General features: G+C 34.0%; 8 protein-coding genes across 11 annotated transcripts; 4 read left to right on the top strand and 4 right to left on the bottom strand.

The window, feature by feature from the left end:
* The first annotated feature begins 5 nt into the window (after nt 1-5).
* LOC111426395 (U5 small nuclear ribonucleoprotein 40 kDa protein) lies at nt 6-1,323 on the top strand. The gene is made up of 4 exons (XM_023060894.2): nt 6-178; nt 232-361; nt 413-726; nt 776-1,323. Exons 1-4 carry the CDS (start codon nt 65-67, stop codon nt 1,265-1,267), a joined length of 1,050 nt encoding a protein of 349 aa, XP_022916662.1. The 5' UTR covers nt 6-64; the 3' UTR covers nt 1,268-1,323.
* On the bottom strand, nt 1,306-3,067 carry LOC111426394 (serine protease Hayan-like). The gene is made up of 7 exons (XM_023060893.2): nt 2,902-3,067; nt 2,418-2,621; nt 2,280-2,365; nt 2,120-2,235; nt 1,809-2,065; nt 1,604-1,758; nt 1,306-1,551 (listed from the first exon to the last, which is right to left on the bottom strand). The coding sequence occupies exons 1-7, from the start codon at nt 2,987-2,989 to the stop codon at nt 1,378-1,380; spliced, it is 1,080 nt and encodes a 359-aa protein (XP_022916661.1). The 5' UTR covers nt 2,990-3,067; the 3' UTR covers nt 1,306-1,377.
* A 411-nt stretch (nt 3,068-3,478) lies between these two features.
* Nucleotides 3,479-7,508, top strand: LOC111426348 (kelch protein). Its single transcript, XM_023060835.2, has 7 exons — nt 3,479-3,836; nt 3,907-4,053; nt 4,104-4,329; nt 4,464-4,639; nt 4,698-5,496; nt 6,138-6,252; nt 6,361-7,508. Exons 1-7 carry the CDS (start codon nt 3,787-3,789, stop codon nt 6,672-6,674), a joined length of 1,827 nt encoding a protein of 608 aa, XP_022916603.1. The 5' UTR covers nt 3,479-3,786; the 3' UTR covers nt 6,675-7,508.
* Nucleotides 7,509-7,970: 462 nt separating this feature from the next.
* Nucleotides 7,971-9,285, bottom strand: LOC111426349 (isoaspartyl peptidase/L-asparaginase-like). The gene is made up of 5 exons (XM_023060836.2): nt 9,155-9,285; nt 8,906-9,102; nt 8,736-8,853; nt 8,223-8,683; nt 7,971-8,168 (listed from the first exon to the last, which is right to left on the bottom strand). Exons 1-5 carry the CDS (start codon nt 9,241-9,243, stop codon nt 8,029-8,031), a joined length of 1,005 nt encoding a protein of 334 aa, XP_022916604.1. The 5' UTR covers nt 9,244-9,285; the 3' UTR covers nt 7,971-8,028.
* LOC111426350 (isoaspartyl peptidase/L-asparaginase-like) lies at nt 9,037-10,474 on the top strand. The gene is made up of 2 exons (XM_023060837.2): nt 9,037-10,014; nt 10,145-10,474. The coding sequence occupies exons 1-2, from the start codon at nt 9,336-9,338 to the stop codon at nt 10,402-10,404; spliced, it is 939 nt and encodes a 312-aa protein (XP_022916605.1). The 5' UTR covers nt 9,037-9,335; the 3' UTR covers nt 10,405-10,474.
* A 533-nt stretch (nt 10,475-11,007) lies between these two features.
* Nucleotides 11,008-16,974, bottom strand: LOC111426435 (golgin subfamily A member 6-like protein 22). 4 transcript variants are annotated; one of them, XM_023060948.2, is made up of 5 exons: nt 16,884-16,974; nt 14,535-14,939; nt 13,912-14,484; nt 12,319-13,863; nt 11,008-12,242 (listed from the first exon to the last, which is right to left on the bottom strand). In XM_023060948.2, exons 2-5 carry the CDS (start codon nt 14,815-14,817, stop codon nt 11,206-11,208), a joined length of 3,438 nt encoding a protein of 1,145 aa, XP_022916716.2. In that variant the 5' UTR covers nt 14,818-14,939; nt 16,884-16,974; the 3' UTR covers nt 11,008-11,205. The 4 variants fall into 4 exon arrangements, with proteins under 4 accessions (XP_022916716.2, XP_022916717.2, XP_022916718.2 ...); XM_023060949.2 differs by lacking the exon at nt 16,884-16,974 and adding an exon at nt 14,995-15,257; XM_023060950.2 differs by having other exon boundaries at nt 12,153-12,265.
* Nucleotides 16,975-17,593: 619 nt separating this feature from the next.
* LOC111426436 (zinc finger CCHC domain-containing protein 9-like) lies at nt 17,594-18,819 on the top strand. Its single transcript, XM_023060951.2, has one exon. It carries the CDS (start codon nt 17,629-17,631, stop codon nt 18,772-18,774), a length of 1,146 nt encoding a protein of 381 aa, XP_022916719.1. The 5' UTR covers nt 17,594-17,628; the 3' UTR covers nt 18,775-18,819.
* On the bottom strand, nt 18,803-19,781 carry LOC111426437 (NADH-quinone oxidoreductase subunit B 2-like). The gene is made up of 3 exons (XM_023060952.2): nt 19,670-19,781; nt 19,221-19,522; nt 18,803-19,174 (listed from the first exon to the last, which is right to left on the bottom strand). Exons 2-3 carry the CDS (start codon nt 19,520-19,522, stop codon nt 18,847-18,849), a joined length of 630 nt encoding a protein of 209 aa, XP_022916720.1. The 5' UTR covers nt 19,670-19,781; the 3' UTR covers nt 18,803-18,846.
* Between the last annotated feature and the right edge of the window lie 93 nt (nt 19,782-19,874).

The raw sequence follows: 19,874 nt of genomic DNA, 5'->3' as shown, positions 1-19,874 counted from the left end.
AAATCGTTTGTTGACGATTTGTTAACTTAACCTAAAAAAATAGCGTTTTTATTTTCGATTCGAAATGGTGATAGAAACGAAAAGAAAAGCCGAAGAATCGGCTTTAGTCCCTTCTAGCAAAAAAACAAGAAATGAATTAGCTGTAACAAACTCAAAAAATAAGGCTTTAGTACAAACGGTGATTAAAAAAAAAACTTAACCTAACTTTTTACATATTAAACAATTTTTTAGTCTGTACAAAGAACTTCGAATTTATTCTCACCCATTATGTTATTGGAGGGACATGAAGGAGACGTTTTTAGCGTAGAGTTTCACCCCGAGGGGCAATATTTAGCATCGTCGGGATTTGATCGAAAAATTTGTGAGGTTAATGTAATTATAAAAGTTGTTGATTTAATTTTTTTTATTATAGTGGTATGGTCTGTATATGGTGAATGTGAAAATATATCAATGATGTCCGGACATACCGGGGCAATAATGGAACATCATTTTTCCCCAGATGGTTCACAAATATACACAGCAAGCACCGATTATACTTTGGGGTTGTGGGATGTACCGACAGCTCAAAAAATTAAAAAGTTTAAAGGACACACTACCTTTGTTAATTGTGTACAAGGAGCTAGGAGAGGTCCCCAATATTTAGTTTCTGGTGGGGATGATTTTACCGTACGATTATGGGATATTCGAAAGAAAATTCCAGTTGCAACAGTTAATGCTACTTACCAGGTAAATAGTTTATTTATTGATTTTTTAAAATTATTTAATGATTTATTAGGTTACAGCTGTTTCTTTTAATGACACAGCTGAGCAAATATTTTCTGGAGGAATTGATAACGATATAAAAGTTTGGGATGTTCGTAAAAACGAAATTTTATATACAATGAAGGGCCATACTGATACTGTAACAGGACTTTCTTTGAGTCCCGATGGGTCTTATTTGCTTTCAAATTCGATGGATAACACTTTGCGGATATGGGATATTAGACCTTATGCTCCACAAGAGCGTTGTTTAAAAGTTTTAACCGGTCACCAACACAATTTTGAGAAAAATCTTTTAAGATGTTCTTGGTCTGCGGATAGCAATAAAGTTTCGGCGGGATCCGCGGATCGTTTTGTTTATGTTTGGGACGTTTCAACAAGGAGACTGTTATATAAACTTCCAGGGCATAACGGTAGTGTTAATGACGTTGATTTTCATCCGAATGAGCCTGTTCTTGTATCAGGATCGAGTGATAAACAAGTTTATTTAGGCGAAATAGAAGCCTAAAAAATAATTTTTAGGTTATATAGCTTATTAATAAAAGATTATTTTGATTGTCATAATGTTTAGTAATGTGTCCTTTAAGCATAATATATACAAAAAACAGTTTAAAAAAATTAAGGCCACACTTTTTCTTCAATCCAATTGATGTATTTTGAAACGCGAGTATAAATCGAAGGGAATTTACTTCCACATAATGGCCCATATGATGTTATTCCAACTAACGAAGCTGGTATACTCACTCCTTTAACTTGTTTGCTTTCGATAAACATTGGCCCACCTGAATCTCCCTACAAAAATAAATCCGATAATTGAAATTAAAAAGAATATTTTTAAACTAACTTCACAAGTATCCCTCGATGTGTCATCGCTAGATGTCGCGCAAATTTGTGTGTCAAAAACTGGCTTTGCTGCAATTCTAGTTTGAGCCGTATTGTTACAATCATTTATGTTTACGGGAGCTAACGAAGTTTTTAATAGAAATCGAGAGCCTTCTCCTACAAAAACGACTCATTAATTTAATAAAATTGATTTTTTAAATAATTACTTGTATTCCCCATTTTCCCAAATCCACAAACAATTAATTCGGGTGGATCATCATCTTTCATATGCAAACAAATCGGTTTAACATAACCATTTCGCTCGATTGGTTTAGTAAGACGCACAAGAGCAATATCATGTACCCTTTTGTGCCATGAATAATCATCGTGCGGGAAAACCTCCGCAACTGGGATATCTTGGGGTTTAACATCATCCTCCCCCAAAATATCCACCGTTCCGAAACGAACAATTTTTGGTACTTTACTAAAACAAAATTAATTTAGATTAAAATTTTTGATAATTAAAGTTTTAAGATACCCATCTTGTCTAACTAAACAATGAGCCGCTGTTAAAACGTAGGTATCGCTTATTAAAGCACCTCCACATTCATAAAGGTAATCATCTTTGGTTTCATCTTCGTAACCTAGAGAGGCCTAAAATATTTATTAAATCATTTTATTCAAGCTTTTACATTTACCATGTGGGGATACTCCCCCAAAGATACATTAATTCCTCCCAAAATAAACGGCGTAACCGATATTTCGTTCTGGAAATCTTTGCAGGCTAAAAAAAAATTATTTATATACAAATATTAATGAATGAAATATAATTTTACCTATGATGCTTTTTCGCGTATCAGGACGTCTAACGAGAACATCGCGGTGTTCGTTACAACAAACTATCTCTAAATCGCCTTTAAAGCCACATCTTTCTAAACCGTGGTGTTTTCTTTTCCTCAGAGCTTCCTCGGCTGGTTTACAATCCGTTACCAAAATACATTTTCCCGTTAATTTATCACCACATAAATCCCCTACATCACCTAATAAATAAAAAAAAAATCTTAATTTAATTTATAAACAAGATTAATCTTGTTTTTTGGGGTTTTCTTAATAATGATATAATAAAAGTGAGGTTAAATTGAAAGTTTTGCCATCTGTTGACAAATAAAGTAATGACACAAACAATCCAGATTCAAATAAATTAATAACTCGTTTTTTTATAAATATTCAAGAAAAACGGGTTAAATTAACATTGACCTTGCTCAGGTCAAGTTTGATCGGAGTTGATTTATACCTAAAACCAAATATTTCAATACTCACTTGAAGCGAGCGATATAAATCCGATGATTAATAAAACGAACAGTATATTTGCGATTTTTTCGCTGCAAACTACGCAACGAGTCGACATCTTATCGCCGAATGCGTCCTCCCCGAAGAACTCTGCTACAATACCACAAGATAAGTGATACTACTGTGTTGGGGATACCATGTAGAGAGACTGGTTTGTGGCCGTGAGATACGTCAGAATACGGCGATAATTTACAACTTAAAATGAATCCATTTCCGATATTAAAAAATTCCCAATAAAAATTACTAAATAAGGGATTTTACAATATTTTAACGCAAATTTGATTTCTAAGAAAGACTAAAATTAATAATAGAAGATAATTAAATTAACGCATTGATAATAATTAATCGAAAAAGGTTTGTTTTAAATTAAGTATTTACTAGAAACTTTTTAACAATTAATTAATATAAATGAGGTTAAATTTTTTGTAGGTTATATTTTTTGACGTTTTGTAAAAGTGACAGTTTTGACAGTTTAAAATGACCTTGATTTGATTTAATTGGAAATTATTAAAAATCGCTATAAAATAATTTAAAATGAAACTAAATATGTATCAAAATGAAAATATTTTAATTTACATTACTTTTGTGTTAAGTTTAAAAACAGCTGTTATATAAAAAGAGAAAGCAAAAAAAAATAGGAAACATCAACAATCTCCCTCTCCAATCTAAGAAGTACGTCCCGTTGGCGTCATCGTGTTGAAAAACAGACTTGGGAACCGTTTGGTGTCATTTCCGATTAAAAATCACCGGAAATCCCGTTTAAACATGTTCTAACCTGAAAATAAAACTTAATTGCGGTGCTAAAAACGTTGTGTTAAGGTGCTAAGCGACGAAAACAATCAACACAAAAAAAAAATGGAACAAAACAACATCGATCGTGATAACCCAATCGAGCGACAAGGAAGGTAATAAAAATGATTTAAACAACGTTAATTTAATGAAAAATTAATTAAAATTGTTTATTTTTTTTTCTAGTTGTTTGTTGTTAAGATATGCGAGTCAAAATTCTTTGGATGAAAGCTCCCAAAAGCATATTCCGAGGACAATCGGAAGAGATAAACCCCCATATCGAAATAATAAACATACTCAAAGAGCTTTTGATGTTATGGATCATATGAGAAGGTAATTAAAAATAATTAATTAATAAAATCGTTAAGTTTCTTTTATTTTAGAGATTTATTATTGTGTGATGTTACTTTGGTGGTTGAAGATATTGAGATACCCGCTCACAAGATGATTTTAGCCTCATGTTCACCATATTTTTATGCAATGTTTACAAATTTTGAGGAAAGCAAGCAAGATCGAATTAATTTACAAGAAATTGACCCCCAAGCTTTGTTGTTACTGGTAGATTATGTTTATACTTCCGAGGTGCATGTTACGGAAGAAAATGTACAGGTACATATAATATAACATAGCGCAACATCACCACTGCCAAGTTTTTTTTTTTTGGCACCAATTATCAACTTCGTCTTAAATTTATATTTAGTATCTATATTTACAATTTATTTACAAACACTTTTTATTTTTAGGTACTTTTACCAGCCGCCAATTTACTACAACTAACCGACGTAAGAGATGCTTGTTGCGAATTCCTACAAGCTCAATTACACCCAACAAATTGTTTAGGAATACGAGCTTTCGCAGATTTACACGGATGTTTAGATTTATTGAACAATGCAGAAGCCTACATCGAATTACATTTTCCGTATGGAATCAAAATCAATTATTATTTATTTTTTTAAAATTATTTTATTACATTTTAGGGAAGTTGTTGAATGCGAAGAATTTTTAACCCTCTCCCATCAACAAGTCTCAAAATTAATATGCAGCGATCGTTTAACGGTCCCATCAGAAGAAAAAGTCTTTGAATGCGTGATCGCTTGGGTTCAACACGACCTCAAAAAACGTCAGGAGCATTTATCCGCCCTCATGGAACACGTCCGCCTACCACTAATGTCCCAAGAATACCTCGTACAACGCGTCGAAGTAGAACCTTTATTAAAGCTTGATCTTAAATGTAAAGATTTTATTATTGAGGCGCTCAAATATCATTTATTAAAGGGCGACACCACCAAAATTAGCTTTAAAACTCCCCGAACCAAACCCCGACAACCCGTTGGTTTACCAAAAGTCCTTTTAGTTGTTGGGGGACAAGCACCAAAAGCAATCCGAAGTGTTGAATGTTACGATTTTAAAGAGGAAAGGTGGTATCAAGTTGCTGAGATGCCTTCGAGGCGTTGCCGAGCGGGTTTAGCGGTTATAAATGGAAAAGTTTATGCTGTAGGGGGGTTTAATGGCTCAATGAGGGTTCATACTGTTGATGTTTACGACGCATCAACCGATCAATGGAATCCTTGTGTTAGTATGGAAGCTAGAAGGTCTACTTTGGGAGTTGCTGTTTTAAATGGGTGTATTTACGCTGTTGGTGGGTTTGATGGGTCTACCGGGTTGAATAGTGCTGAAAAATTTGATATTCGAACTCAAGAGTGGAGTTCGATAGCTGCGATGTCTACAAGAAGGAGTAGTGTTGGAGTTGGTGTACTTAATAATCTTTTATATGCGGTAAATATTTAATTTTTAAACTTTTTTACTTAAATTGGTGGATTTAAAATTGTGTGTAAAATCTGTTATGAATGCAGTAACCATGGTTATGAAACTATTATGCACTTGCACTGTCCCACATAAAATGCAACATAGCTTAATAGTACAGCCATTAGGTAGTTTTGCAAAGGAAAAGTTTGCTTGGAAAAGGTGACGTCCTCATGACAACTCTGAGTTTCCGTCTTAAGAGACGCAAGGCTAAACCCGAATGGTTCTGGTTCTAGGTCTAGTGTTAGTTCTACTTTTCGTTCAATAAAAATATACCACAATCTAGCGCTGAGTAACGATTAAAACTAGAACTAACTCTAAACCCAGAACTAGAAACATTCGGGTTTAGCCGTGCGTCTCTAAAGACGGAGAAAGGAGTGTTAGTTCTAGTTTTAGTTCAATAAAAATATGCAACATAGTGATATCTTCTGTTAACTAGCGTTATCTACCACTGTCACTAGAACTAACATTAGATCTAGAATAAGAAGCATTCAGACATGTTCCATTTTATGTTAGACAAAGTAAGTAGGTACGCCTTGGTTTCTATGGAAATATATTTTTGTATATTGAATCTTAAGTGAAATTTACGGTATAAGGTAAATATTTAATTTTAGGTTGGAGGTTACGATGGTACTTCTAGACAATGTTTAAGTTCCGTAGAGTGTTACAGCCCGGAAACGGATACATGGAAAATCGTTTGTGATATGAGTTCTCGTCGTTCAGGTGCAGGTAATCACAATTAACTATTTTTATTCTCGACCTAACCTCAATTTTCATGTATCATTTCAAACTTAGAATTTTTTTTTACATTTTTTCCTTTAACCTATCTCTTTGTAGGAGTTGGAGTGTTAGATGGTGTTTTATACGCAGTCGGTGGTCACGATGGTCCTTTAGTTCGAAAATCTGTGGAGGCTTATAACCCGGAAACCGATTTATGGTCATCGGTGACTGATATGGCGTTATGCCGGAGAAATGCGGGGGTTGTTGCGATGGCGGGACTTTTATATGTCGTTGGTGGCGATGATGGATCATGTAATTTAGCTTCTGTTGAAGTTTACAATCCTAAAGCGGATACTTGGACGATGCTTCCGAGTTGTATGAGTATTGGTCGAAGTTATGCCGGAGTCGCAATAATCGATAAACCGATATGAAGCTTTCTCATTGCTGACAACGGCGCGGGGTGTTCAGGAAGATATGCGAATTGCGATGATAATAGTAACGCAGAGGGTATTGGAACCTCGCAAAATTACGAGAATCTTTATGAACCCGTTAATAACGACCCCACCGTTGCCAGCAATGAAGAGAACATCTACGAAAGTATCGATGAAGTGCGCAGAGCGCAACAACAAAATCAAGAACAAGTCGAAAATAACGTTACGGAACAAATTTCAAATGATATTCCAAGTTGTAGTAGTACTTATGGCCGAATTGGGAACGCTTACGGTCGGATAGATGTGATCGGGCATGGTATTGGAAGAATTGAGCGACATTTATCGTCATCTTGTGGAAGTGGCATTGATAGTCATTGCGGGACCGTTGAAGGTTTAGGAACTTCCGATTCAACCGGAAGAATTAGTAAGGTATCGGTTCAATGGTTGTTGGTAAATAAATGGTTGCCTTTGTGGATTGCTAACACAGAAAATGGCAGGGATTATCGAATCGTTGATTTTTTATTGGGACAAAGAGAAGGGAGGAGCGATGATGATGAGGACGGCGATGAACACGAAGAAAGTAACTCACAAAGGCAACCATCACCAGAACGACCCCCGTCTGAACAAAATTAATTTATTTTTCTTATTTGAGTTTAAGAATTAAGGATAAAAAGTGGATTAAGTTAACGTAAAGAGAATTTGTGATAATATATTAGAGTAGAACTCAATGGAGGGTTTATCTCATCATTTAAAAGACTAAGAATAAGCAATGTTTAGTTTAGAAACTAATAAGTTATTTAATGTCTATAAATAAATTGAGGTTGTGAATAAAAATTGATTTAATACACCTCATTAAAATCCAACAACTTCATCCACTTTTCCTATCTCATTTGCGCACAAAAAAATTTGAAGAATTTTAATCTCTAAAAGGGGATTAAACTATTCGGGTTTGTATCAATATCTTATAAAAGATTTGGAGTCTTTACTATGATATATAAAGTCGCCGAGGTCGCTTGCGGGCGAGACTCTTGAGTCTTGCCAGATGGACGACATCATGTTAACATATCAAATGTACCGCCTCACCCGCAAGCGATCTCGGCGATTTGAAGCGGAATCGTTTTTTATAGATCTTGGTAAAGATAAGATGCAAGTTTCTTTTAAAAGACATCTACCGTCACTCCGCCGAGGTCGCATGCGGGCGAGGCGCTATAATTACACAGATTAAGTATACGTGTTGATATATTAGACCCAACGCCTCGCCCGCAAGCGACCTCAGCGATTTGAGGATCAAGCTGAGGTTGTGAATAAAAATTAATTTATTTATACCCCATAAAAATCCAACAAAAAATTTAAATCACGATACATCCTCACTTTTCTCATCTCCTTTATCAGCACCGCCATAAACAATTTTTCCACCTCTAATAAATGCGTAAGGCATCCTTTTCGTCGTAAAAAATATCCCCATATCACCAGTTTTTGTAACGACGATAGCTCCTAAGTTAATTATTATCTTAATTAATAGTTTGGTTAAGTTTTGATTTAATTTACCCCCGTTATTTTGAAAAAATTTCCTCATCTTCCTAAAATGATCGACCAAAGCCTCCATCGGGGTAAGTCCGGCTTCGATACTTTTCGCGATTAAATTCGCCAAACACATCGTTGCTATCGATTCGCCGTGGCCGCTTGTGCTTACCGCGCAAATTAAATCGTCTGCGAAACATCCACATCCTGGTCTTGCAGCGTGCCCAACTCGACCCTCTTTTTTCCGGTTTAATCCCCCCGATGAGGTGCCAGCAGCTAAACGACCCTCTTTTGATAAACAAACAGCACCTACGGTGCCTAATTCTTTTTGATCAAAAATTGTGTTGTCTTTATGGCGTTTTCTAGCTCTTTTTGTGACTAATCCACCTGGCATAGCTAATTCTAAACCAAGATTTTTAGCAAACACGTGAGCACCTTCACTAGCTAAGATTATATGAGGTGATTTTTCCATTATTTTTCTTGCAACTCTAATAAAAATTGAATTGTGTTTAAATGATTAAGAAATTAATTAACAATTACGAAATTGGATGAAGAATATCTTTAACAGCAGCAACTCCCCCCGCTGTTAAATCAGATCCAACCATAATACTTGCATCCATTTCAACATGTCCATTTTCATTCAAAACAGAACCATGCCCTAAACATATTGAAGTTTAATAAAATTAAATTAATTAATATATTTTTTTAACCGCAATTGAAAACTTCCGATGATTCTAAATATCTGATTGCTTTCTCACACGCCTCCATGGGATCCCCTAAATCTTGTAATACTTGATACCCTAAAAGGGCGGCCTCTTTAACCCCTTTAATCTTATCCTTTTTGATACTATCCTCGAAATTTGATGCGCCCCCATGGATAATAATCATATCTTCACGAGGTAACATCCTAATTAAAAATAATTAATTAATCTTATTAAAAATTTAATGAAATTAATTACGAGAGGATCGGTTTAGTTTCTTTCGCGTAAAACCGTACTAAAATATTCCATAATTTAATAGATTTTAACAAAAATTTGGAGGGATACATGATTACCAATAAGAAATGTCAATTTGACAGCTAAAATGTCAATTAAAAAAATGGTTACGCTCAAAAATTAATTAAAAAAATTCAAAAAAAATATGAATAAATTCTTTTCGGTTAATTTAAATTTAATAAAAAAACAATTAAAGCCTACGATTATCGTTCATGGGGGATGTGGGGAATACAGCGACGAAAAAGTAAACAAAAAACTTATTGGTTGTAAAATAGCGGCTAGTCTTGGATATAAATCGTTACAAAAAACCGGAAGTGTTTTAGACGCGGTGGAAAACACGATTAGGTACCTGGAAGATAATCCAAACTTTAATTGTGGCTATGGATCGGTTTTAAACGATTTAGGAGAAGTCGAAATGGACGCTTCAATAGTTGATGGAAAAGATTTGAGTTATGGTGGCGTTTTCGTTATAAAAGATGTAGCTCACCCCATAACTTTAGCTAGACTTATAATGGAAAAATCATCATATTGCGTCTTAACTGGCAAAGGAGCCTTAAAATTTGCGAAAAATAATGGAGTTAGTGTCTTAAAACCCGGAGCTTTAGTAAGTCCCCAAGCAAAACAATTATTAGAGAAAAGTACGCAATTTGGGGCAACGGAAGCGGGTACTGTGGGGTGTTGCGCAATGGATATTCATGGAAATTTAGCCGCTGGAACATCTACAGGTGGTTTAAATAAAAAATTGAGAGGTAGATGTGGGGATACGGCTGCTGCGGGGGCTGGGACTTACGCTGATAATTCTGTTGGAGCTGTTTCATCAACAGGTAATAAATTAATACATTCTTTTTTTAAATAATGTATGTATAAACGTCATTGTGACAAATTAATTTGAAAACATAACAAAATTCCCTGTTAATCTTGCCAACTTAACAATAACTTGAAAATCTTGTTTAGGTCATGGTGAAAGTTGTGTAAAAGTATGTTTAACGTGTAACATATTAAATGAAATTAGTAAAGGTGTACCGCCTAAACAAGCCGCATCGATGTGCTTAAAAAACATTCAAAGGCGTTTTAAACAAACCGCAGGAGTCATCATTCTCACAAAAACTGGTGACATCGCGGCTGCTGTGACAGCTTCAAGAATGGTTTGGGTTGCTATAAAAGACGGAAAAGTTTTTTATGGAACCAAAACTGGTGAAGTCCTTGTTGATTAAGAACGAATCAGCAAAAAAATCTATTTATTGTAAACAATCCTTCTACAAATTAAATTTTAAATTAAACTCACTCCATCTAGCGGTAATTACACGATTGCTCGTGTTTTTGACATTTCTTCTTCACAGTGATAAGACTTGGCATATGGGCTTAGCAATGGGATTTGAAAACTTGTCCTTATTACTTCCCAGTCACTGCGTTTTTGACATTTAAATCATCCCGATTCAATTTATTTTAAAATTGTGATTTTACCACGAGAAAAAAGTTTGAAATCATATCAAAATATCTTTTTAAGTATCCAATCTATTTACTTACAGCGATTGTAAGTACCATCACATAATTTTTCATAATATAACTTTTTTGGCATCTATTTAAAATTATATAGGTATTTTTTAAAATCGGTATTATTATTAAAATGAAAACACGGTAAGTGATTTGATTTTATTAATTTAAAATCATTAATTAATAATTATTTAAAAAATTTAAAACTAATTTTGTTTTTGATAGTTGGTAATCCGTTGTGTCCGAAACGTCATTGGTTAAATTATTTGAAAATTAATAGTTTTGGATATATTTAAAAATTGGGATTATGTATCATTACAATTATTACAGAGGCAACACTTTATTTTACTATAATAATCTATTTATTGTAAACAATCCTTATACAAATACAATAATTATTTAACGAAAGTCTTTCTCTTCAAAGAGAGCAACTCTTAAAATCTATATTATTATATCAACAGAATACTGAAATTTTCCTTAAATCGTAATTCTAATAAACTATTTATTTAATAATAATAAATTCAATGTGTGGAATTAACTCTCTTTCTCATTTGAACGGACGGAGTTGGAGGAAGAGAAGGTGGAGGAGTTGGCGGAAGATGGTGATGAGAAGGCGGAGGAACGAAAGGAACTGGAGTTGGCAGTAGAGGCGAATTATTCTGGGGAGGAACAATAAATTTATGCGGATTAGAAGAAATTGAAGGAGGAGCCGAATTAGAAACGGAATGAGAATCAGAAACAACAAGATTAATAGGAACATTTGGAGGAACACGATGAGGATGCACATCGTAGTGGTGAAAAAGAAGATGAGGAGGTATAATAGGAGGAGAAATTGTGTTATCCTTCCTAGCGAGATATTCTTTATAACTCAAATATTGCGGTTTAAGACCCTTTTCGTTAAACAACTCCATAAACAATTTGAACCCAATCGGATTATGTTTATTCAGTATCTGCATTTTAGTCAAATACACATAAAACGATTTAAAATCGTCCGGAATTTCCGACAATTGCTTTAACTTCTTAATCTCATCCACATATTCAGTCGGATTAAGTAACCCTTTTTTTGATAACAAATCCAGCGGCCCACCAATCGCAACCGATCCATTTAGTTGGCGCACATTCGCAACCATATCGGACGAAATAGACGAGGAGGAAGATTGAGGGGAATGATGAGATGAACCGTGCGATAAATTAGGTTGAGAGTGATGTACTGGATGCCGAGAAATACGATAATTAGGATTAATAGATGAATCAAGCTGAATTGATTGAGGTTGATGAGAATTGGGAGGTTGAAATTGAGGCAAATGAGATGAATTCGATTCAAATTGAGATACATTTTTTGATTTTTCAGGTTTGGTTGATTCTGAATGAGGGGAAATAATCCTCCCGTTAGTTAATTGAGGCGGATGAGAAATTTGCGATGACTGAGTTAGCTGAATAGGAGGGTTAGATGAGTTAGGATTTTTTGTTGAGGAATGAGATTGAATTGATTGATGGGGAGATGTTCGTTGAGGATTAAGAGATTCAGATAAATTTTGTTTCTGACAATTTCTGTTCACTGCGAATTAATAAAGTAAAAACCTGTTAAACTTTGAAAGTAAGTTATATAAATTTCCACAAAAATTTTTACTTACTTTGGCCGCTTGAAACGTTAGGAACCGGTCTCGAACCTTCTGCAACCCTCCCACTATCCAAAACAACGACTCTCTCATTCGTTGATACATCATTCGTTGTATCACCATCAATTTGGGAGATGACAGTATTAGGAAATTGTTGCTTAAAATTTATTACATCTAAAGATTCGTTCATTCGCTTCAATTGCGGTTCGAGATTCGTTTCAACTCCAATTTTTTGATCTTTTGATTTGGTTCTTTTCGAGTAGGTGCGTTTCAACGGTTGTTTAACGGCAATTTCGTTTGGTTTCAATTGATTAATTTGCAATAATTGCTTAATTAATTGTTGGTACCGTTCTCGACATTGAATATTTTTGCGATGAATCCCCGTCATGTCAATTTCAATTTGTTGGATATTTCTAAGATGAATGTGTTTATATTCTTTATTAACCAAATTACTCAGTTGGATCTCCCTTTGTAGGAGCTCATTTAATTGTTTTAATCGCTGACTCATATCAGCATTTTGCTTCTCAAGTTTTTGAATTTCCTGTAAAATTTGATTTTCGATTAATGGGATGTCTCGTCTTGGTTCGATCATTTTTTGTTGTTCTGGGATTCTTTTTCTTTCTTCGTTTTGGACTATTTTTTCTTGTTCTCTTTGTAGTAATTGGTTTCGGATGTTGTAGGCTTCGATTTGTTGTTGTTGCTTATGTAATAACTCGCTCAATTGGTTTTGGTACTCCATTTGGGATCTCATTTTTTCTTCTTGTTTCTTTTGGAGTTCTTTTAGCTCCATTTGGCGGCGTAAAATTTCCGTTTTCTCCTCCTCCCTTTTTTGTAGCGCCCTTAATTGATCTTGATATTGCAATGCTTGCGCTTTTAATTTCTCCTGCTCTTTCTCTTGTATTTGTCTTAATTCGTTTTGATGTCTCAAAGCCTCCATCCATTGTTCGTGTTGTTGTTGCATCACTCTTATTTGGTTCTGTTGCAATAAACTTTGAATTAATTGTTGTTCTTTTTCGAAACGTTCTCGTTCCTTTTGCTTTTCCTCCATCTCTACTCTTTCTTTTTCTCTTTGTTTTTGCTCGAGTTCGAAACGTTCTTGTTCTTTTTGTTTGTCCTCAAGAAGCTTTTGAGCCTTCTCACGTTCTTCTCTCAGCAACTTTTCATTTTCCTGCAACTCTTTCTCTTTCTTTTGTAACTCCTCTTCTTTCTCCTTCAATTCTTTCTCATTTTCATTCGAATTTGCTTCATTATTTGGAACATTTTTAACACTTTTCTCTTCAACTTTATTTTCTTCGTCCCCAACAGGTTCAACCTTAACCGGAACCTTAACTTGCTTATCCTTATCCTCCTCCGAGTCACAATCCGAATCAATTTCAATACAAAGAATCTCCGTCACTTTATATTTAGGCTTTTTCTTCTCCAGCTCAGCAATTTGCTTCTTTACCTCCTCTTTATTATCACCATCATCTTCATTAACTTCCCCTCCACATTTCTCATCTCGCTTCTCCTTCATTTCATTCTTTTCATTCATTTTCTTCCCTTTATCGCCCTCATTTTTAACTAAAACATTTTTAATGAACCCAAATTAACCACAACAAATTAACTTACCATTTTCTTCTTCCATTACAGGTAAAACGATCATATTAGTCGAATCAACGATGTGGACCCGATTCCAAATGATGCAATTAACTGAAGCCAAATCAAACTTGGGACTGAGATGTTCGAAAACCCGATAAAAAACGTTCTTATAAAATTTCTCTTCGATCGGAGTTAAAATTGGCCCTGTTATGACTTTGTCATCGAAGATCATCTCTCTAATTTTGCGGGTGAAGTCTCGAATGCATCCCAATAACGAATCGAAGTTGTCTTGATCTCCGCTAAGGGGATAATTAGTTGCGATGTGATTACACTTTCTTAAAAATGATTCAATATCAACCACGGCAGCGCTTATAACTTGTTTGTGGTCGTTAAAACAAGAGTAATCGCGAATAGCTTCGATTAAAGCTAAGAAATTATCTAAAACTTTTGGGAATTCCCGTTCTAAGGATTGATGGGGATCTTGATTGTCTTTTAGCAAGTTTTTGTGCGTTAAATCAGTTGAAGTTTGGGATCTTCGGCGATGTGTTGGACCGATTGGGGTGGTAGCTGGTAAATGGTGCCTTCCAACTCTCGGCCAATCATCTGATTAGAATAAAATGAAATTTCTTCAAATTAAGTGGTAATAAACTTACCGTTTGATCCAGAACAACTTGACGTGGCTGAAGCTGAGTGTGCGCGAATTAACCTTTTTTTAAAATGAGTAATTGGCTGATTTGGAACGGTGGGTTCTTCTTCGTCGTCGTCCTCCTCGTCACAATCATTCCTCATCTTCTTGCCAACATTCTCTGAGCGACTTCTTTTGTAAGTCTCCTTTATTTTCGCCCCTTTCGCCCACAGTTCCTCGCAACCCTTCAACTTGCTTCTCGGTATCTTTACCACAATTTCCGAAGAAGTTCCAGGTTGTGCTTCGTCCATTTCACAATCGAATCACATCGCAAGTGGTACCACGACTCAACGCGAAACATGTTTGCTGACGGTGATTTATATTAAAAAGCGACTTGGTGGAGGGAGTTCTTTTATCTAAAAGGTGATATCGTCTGAAAGAATGAACGGTAACCTTTGAATTATAAACGTGAATAGGTTTTTAGTTACGTGTGGTATGCTAGATTTTGATATGGTTTTCATTTGAGATTTTAATTTCTTTCTGGGTTTTATATTGCATAGATTAGCGTTGAATGTTTTTTTGTTCGGTTATCGAGAAAAGGAAGGAATGATTTTTTAAATATCTTATCGCTCATTGTGGTATGCGGTTAAATTGAATAGTTTTAGTAGCATTCACTTCAAAATAAATTTCGGAAAATTTTTGTACAAGATAACAAAATTAATTTTAATCAATTTCATTTAATTTTAGATCGAAGAGGAACATTTAAACCTTGAGGACGAATTTAATTATGTTTTAGTAGAATAAATTATCTAACTTTACGGAAATTTGGGTGGAGGCGGGGGTTTATCATAAATAATTTAAGATAATTCAAATTATATCAAACATAATTTTTTGAATAGTTACTCGCCCCATCTATATTTGACATTTTAAACCTCCAATTAATTATTCCTATAAATGTGATTTTACCATAAAAAGAAGGTTAATTGAACCTTACATCCTATCAAAACACCTTGTTAAGCACCCAAACTACTTATTTAAAATGATTAATCCCCGAAATTAATCGACGAGTTTTCATAACCAACTTTTTCAATCTTTTATAAATTTAAATTTAATTTAATTCTATTTAATTCAACTTCTAAACATTAAATAAAATTCATTTTTACAGTCACCCCATCTAGGGGTAACCGGCCGTATTAATCGTATATTTGAGATTTAAAACCACCCCATTTAGTTTATCTTAAAACTGTGATTTTGCCATAAAAAAAGTTTAATTGAAATTTAATCCGCATCAAAACACTTTATTAAGCATTAAAACTACTCATTTAAAGTGGTTGTAACTTCGATTAAGTGATTTTTTCCCTCGAAATTAATCAACGAAGTGTTCATAACCTTACTTTTTATCCCCTCAATCTTTAATGTTTAAATATTTTTAAAAATTGGGATAATTTATTAAAATAAAATCAGGGTAAGTCGATTTCTTATTAATTTTAAATCATTAATTATTAATTAAAAGTTTTAAAATTAATGTTTTAATAAAATAAATTTCATTTTTGACAGTTGGTAATCGCGGTATCCATGGTGATTTAGTTAATACATCAAAACGTCACAAACTAGTTAAATTATTTGACTTTTAAAAATAACTTACAGTAAAGAAAAGTTAATAAAATAGTGTATAAATTTATTATGTGGTGTCAAAAAGGATATCGTGGTGCGTATACAATTTATTTAAATAATCCAAAAACTTTGGCGAAAATAGATTAGCTTGGTTTCGTTTTTCTTCTCGCCTCCTTTATTTATAGTAAGAATGAAAAGGGTCAATAAAAAACCGCTGACTCCTTTGAAATGCTAACTTGGTTCTTTTAAAACCCAAACATCAAGTAGTAAATCAAGTTTAGAGCCTATTGTTCTTATTGCGTTTTATCAGGTTGTCAAAAAGCATTAGAAAAGGCCAATTTGCGCGTTAAGAAAGGTATTTTTAAGTTTATTATCGAGTTGATTCGATAAAACCATTAAGAGCGCAAGAATCGAATCACTTAAATAATAACGTATTCAAAGATGAGGCATTATGATTAGTTATTAATATGTTTTTTTCTCGTTCTTATTGATTTTGAATTAAGGATGGGGTTGTTAATAACAATGTTTAAGGTTTAAATAAGACGGTGAAATGCTTAGTCTGAAATCGGTGGCAATTTTAAACAATCTCCTCGATATATTCCTCCGAATAACATTTTTAACGATAAGATAAGATACCTTCAAAGTACCTCTTTGATAAAAACTCGTGAGAGATAAACAAAAACTGTAGTTTAGAAATTTTTGGTTTGGTGTTTATCAATAAATTAACGAAGTTGTGCTCAGAAAAACATTGTAGCTTACTTACGTTTTCTTAAAAATCTTGTGTTTGTTTCGAATTTCAATTCAAAACAACTTTACGCCGGGTCAGTTAGAGTTGTAATAGAAGAAAAACTCCCGGATCACGTGAATTCGGCTCCGATAATGTGGCCGAAGAGCGTGTGGCCACGTCAGGGAAAGAAAAAAAATCGATTTTTAACCGCAATTGCAAACAACTGTGAAGAAACAAGAAGATGATTGAAAAAAAATCTCTTAAAACACGTGGTTGATTAAGGCGATACGAAACGATATACGCAACGTGCGCTATACGAGTGCTAACGATACGATTCACTCTTTCCTATTCTCTTAACTCGCCATATCAGCTTCGGTTTTCTTATCTTGGCCCCTTATCTGCAATGTTATCGGTCATGAAACGCCGGTGAGGCTGTATTTTCACGACCAATCGCATTCTTACAGCCAAAGTCGCTTCATGATAACATCCTATTTATGTTTCGTAAGCAATCTCGAAGAGTACAATCCCGCTAAGTTAGTTATCTAATTAAATATTGCAATTAATTGGATTTTGAGGTTAACATTTCAAATTAAAGTTCAAATTTTAAATTAGCGCCATCTACCCAAAAACGACGTTTACGTCAAAATAATGACTTTCAAAAATAGATGGCGCCACCAACACCGCTTTTTTTACAACGCATTTTAAAGTGCCAAAAATAAAACATAACCTCTTTTTGAACACGCGTTTCGAAGAACACGCATTTAATTTCAATTAAGTTAAAATGACGAGATTCGCGCGTGCGAAAGGATCAAAATCATCCAACGAAAGGGTACCCGAAGAAGCTACATCATGGCAAGAAATGCAACAACAATTACAAGATAAAAAACGAGAAATTGACGATGAAAAGAATCGCAAAAAAGCTGAGGAGAAGCGCAAAGAAAATTATAAAAATTTTTTGGATGAATTAGACGATTCCAAAGAGGTATCATGGGCTGAAATTAAAAGTGAAAAAAATGAGACCCCTAAAAAGGGGAAAAAAAGGAAATTGAGTGTGTCTCAACCACAAAGTGAAGAAGTCAACGGTAAAAAGACCCCGAAGAAAATAATTAAAAAAAAATACGAAGAATTAACCGAAGAGGAAAAGAAAAAGGTTGATAAAAAACGAGAGAAGAAATCGAAACAAATAGAAAAAAGAAATTTACTTAAAAAAGAAAAAATCCAAAATAATAATAACAACAAAAAGAAAATTCCTAAACCGAAAGATAATAAAGAACACAAACGAAGAAAACCGATTGAAAAACCACAAACTTTACACATAAACGGAACAGTCATAAAAGTAACCAAATTTGAAGGTTTCCCGGTTAAATCTGACGACGCAGAGAGACTAAAAAAACTCCGAAAAGACATGATTTCGAAAGGAATCCCTCGCAGTGAAATTGAAATCGCCTTAAAATTAGAACGTAGAAAAGCCGAGAAAGCCCTAGCTAGGGAAAAGAAAAAAGTTTGTTTTAATTGCCGCAAATCTGGCCACGTTTTATCTGAATGTCCGAATTTAAACGATGATAAACAAGATACAATCGCTTCAGGTGTTTGTTTTAAATGTGGATCAACGGAGCACACTCATTTTGAATGCAAAGTTGTTAAAGATGATAATTATAAGTTTGCTACTTGTTTTATTTGTAATGAGCAAGGTCATATTTCTCGACAGTGTCCCGATAATAATAGGGGTTTATATCCTAAAGGTGGGGCGTGTAAAGTTTGTGGGGATGTGACGCATTTAAAGAAAGATTGCCCAAAATATCAAGCGCAACAGGAAGCTTTGAATGTTGAAGTGGATAGCGTTAATTTTGACAACATCGAATGTTTGGATGGGGAGAAAAAGAAGGATAAGATTAATATTTTGTCTAATAAAGTAATTAAGTTTTAAAACGTTAATTATAAATAAAATGATAAAATATTTACAACCTCTTAATTTTTATTTATTTTAATAATACACCAATTATTTTCTATACCATAATTGGATCATATTCATTCTTTTAACCTTCTTTTGTAATTGTAATACTCCGTAAAGTAAAGCTTCAGCGGTTGGGGGACAACCAGGTACATAAATATCAACTGGAATAATTCTATCACATCCTCGAACCACTGAATAAGAATAATGGTAATATCCCCCTCCGTTAGCACAACTTCCCATTGAAATAACCCATCTTGGTTCGGGCATTTGATCATAAATTTTTCGTAAAGCCGGTGCCATCTTATTAGTTAATGTACCAGCGATGATAATCACGTCTGCTTGCCGAGGTGATGCTCTGAATACTACACCAAACCTAAAAAAAACTGTAAGAATTTATTTTAAAAAGAAATAATTTTTACCTATCCATATCATATCGTGGAGCAGCAATATGCATCATCTCCACAGCGCAACAAGCCAAACCGAAGGTAAGAGGCCACATAGACCCTTTTCGACCCCAATTGAGCAAATCATCTAATCTAGCCAATGAATAATCGACCATATTATCAGTTTTAACCCTAAAAGGGGAATATGGTTTATATTCCGGAACTGGAGCCGGTGTTGATTGTTGCCTTACGGATGGCCCAAACGCACCACAAATAGCTTTTAACCCATTATTAGCTAATAAATTTTGAGTGCTAGGCACCAAAACCGATCGAATCATCTAAAAAATAAAAACATTTCTATAAAAAAATTTTCTTATAGGTTATGTTATGTCAAATTGGGCTATACGCTAAATTTATTAACTTAAACTAGAAAAATTAGTTAAATTAGGTTCTTTAATAACGCGATTAAGATTTCGTTTAAGTACCTTGTAAAAATGAATTGCGTACAATAATTTTTTGGATTTATTTTGAGATTTTTACGTAATAAAAACAGAGACTTCCATTTAGGGGAATTTAAAATGGTCAGGTTGACCTGTCAGATGAGCTTTATCGATTTATTAAGGAATAATTTAAAATTAATTAAACAATTAAAATTAATAATTATTTTCGATTAAAATTATTTAAAATAAA

This window comes from Onthophagus taurus, chromosome 5, assembly GCF_036711975.1.
Source record: "Onthophagus taurus isolate NC chromosome 5, IU_Otau_3.0, whole genome shotgun sequence".
Lineage (NCBI taxonomy): Eukaryota > Metazoa > Arthropoda > Insecta > Coleoptera > Scarabaeidae > Onthophagus > Onthophagus taurus.
This window is presented reverse-complemented; position numbering and strand designations above follow the sequence as displayed.

Coding starts and splice junctions, on each gene's coding strand:
- LOC111426395 (XM_023060894.2), top strand. CDS start 65: ATGGTGATAGAAACGAAAAGAAAAGCCGAAGAATCGGCTTTAGTCCCT. Junction 179..231: donor ATAAGGCTTTAGTACAAACG/GTGATTAAAAAA, acceptor ACAATTTTTTAG/TCTGTACAAAGAACTTCGAA. Junction 362..412: donor GGGATTTGATCGAAAAATTT/GTGAGGTTAATG, acceptor TTTTTATTATAG/TGGTATGGTCTGTATATGGT.
- LOC111426394 (XM_023060893.2), bottom strand. CDS start 2,989: ATGTCGACTCGTTGCGTAGTTTGCAGCGAAAAAATCGCAAATATACTG. Junction 2,066..2,119: donor TGTTTAGTTAGACAAGATGG/GTATCTTAAAAC, acceptor ATTTTGTTTTAG/TAAAGTACCAAAAATTGTTC. Junction 1,759..1,808: donor TGGGAAAATGGGGAATACAA/GTAATTATTTAA, acceptor TCGTTTTTGTAG/GAGAAGGCTCTCGATTTCTA.
- LOC111426348 (XM_023060835.2), top strand. CDS start 3,787: ATGGAACAAAACAACATCGATCGTGATAACCCAATCGAGCGACAAGGA. Junction 4,330..4,463: donor TTACGGAAGAAAATGTACAG/GTACATATAATA, acceptor TTTTATTTTTAG/GTACTTTTACCAGCCGCCAA. Junction 6,253..6,360: donor TTCTCGTCGTTCAGGTGCAG/GTAATCACAATT, acceptor ATCTCTTTGTAG/GAGTTGGAGTGTTAGATGGT.
- LOC111426349 (XM_023060836.2), bottom strand. CDS start 9,243: ATGTATCCCTCCAAATTTTTGTTAAAATCTATTAAATTATGGAATATT. Junction 9,103..9,154: donor GAAACTAAACCGATCCTCTC/GTAATTAATTTC, acceptor ATTTTTAATTAG/GATGTTACCTCGTGAAGATA. Junction 8,854..8,905: donor ATCGGAAGTTTTCAATTGCG/GTTAAAAAAATA, acceptor CAATATGTTTAG/GGCATGGTTCTGTTTTGAAT.
- LOC111426350 (XM_023060837.2), top strand. CDS start 9,336: ATGAATAAATTCTTTTCGGTTAATTTAAATTTAATAAAAAAACAATTA. Junction 10,015..10,144: donor TGGAGCTGTTTCATCAACAG/GTAATAAATTAA, acceptor AATCTTGTTTAG/GTCATGGTGAAAGTTGTGTA.
- LOC111426435 (XM_023060948.2), bottom strand. CDS start 14,817: ATGGACGAAGCACAACCTGGAACTTCTTCGGAAATTGTGGTAAAGATA. Junction 14,485..14,534: donor AAGTTGTTCTGGATCAAACG/GTAAGTTTATTA, acceptor TATTCTAATCAG/ATGATTGGCCGAGAGTTGGA. Junction 12,243..12,318: donor TAACGTTTCAAGCGGCCAAA/GTAAGTAAAAAT, acceptor ATTAATTCGCAG/TGAACAGAAATTGTCAGAAA.
- LOC111426436 (XM_023060951.2), top strand. CDS start 17,629: ATGACGAGATTCGCGCGTGCGAAAGGATCAAAATCATCCAACGAAAGG.
- LOC111426437 (XM_023060952.2), bottom strand. CDS start 19,522: ATGATTCGATCGGTTTTGGTGCCTAGCACTCAAAATTTATTAGCTAAT. Junction 19,175..19,220: donor CCACGATATGATATGGATAG/GTAAAAATTATT, acceptor AGTTTTTTTTAG/GTTTGGTGTAGTATTCAGAG.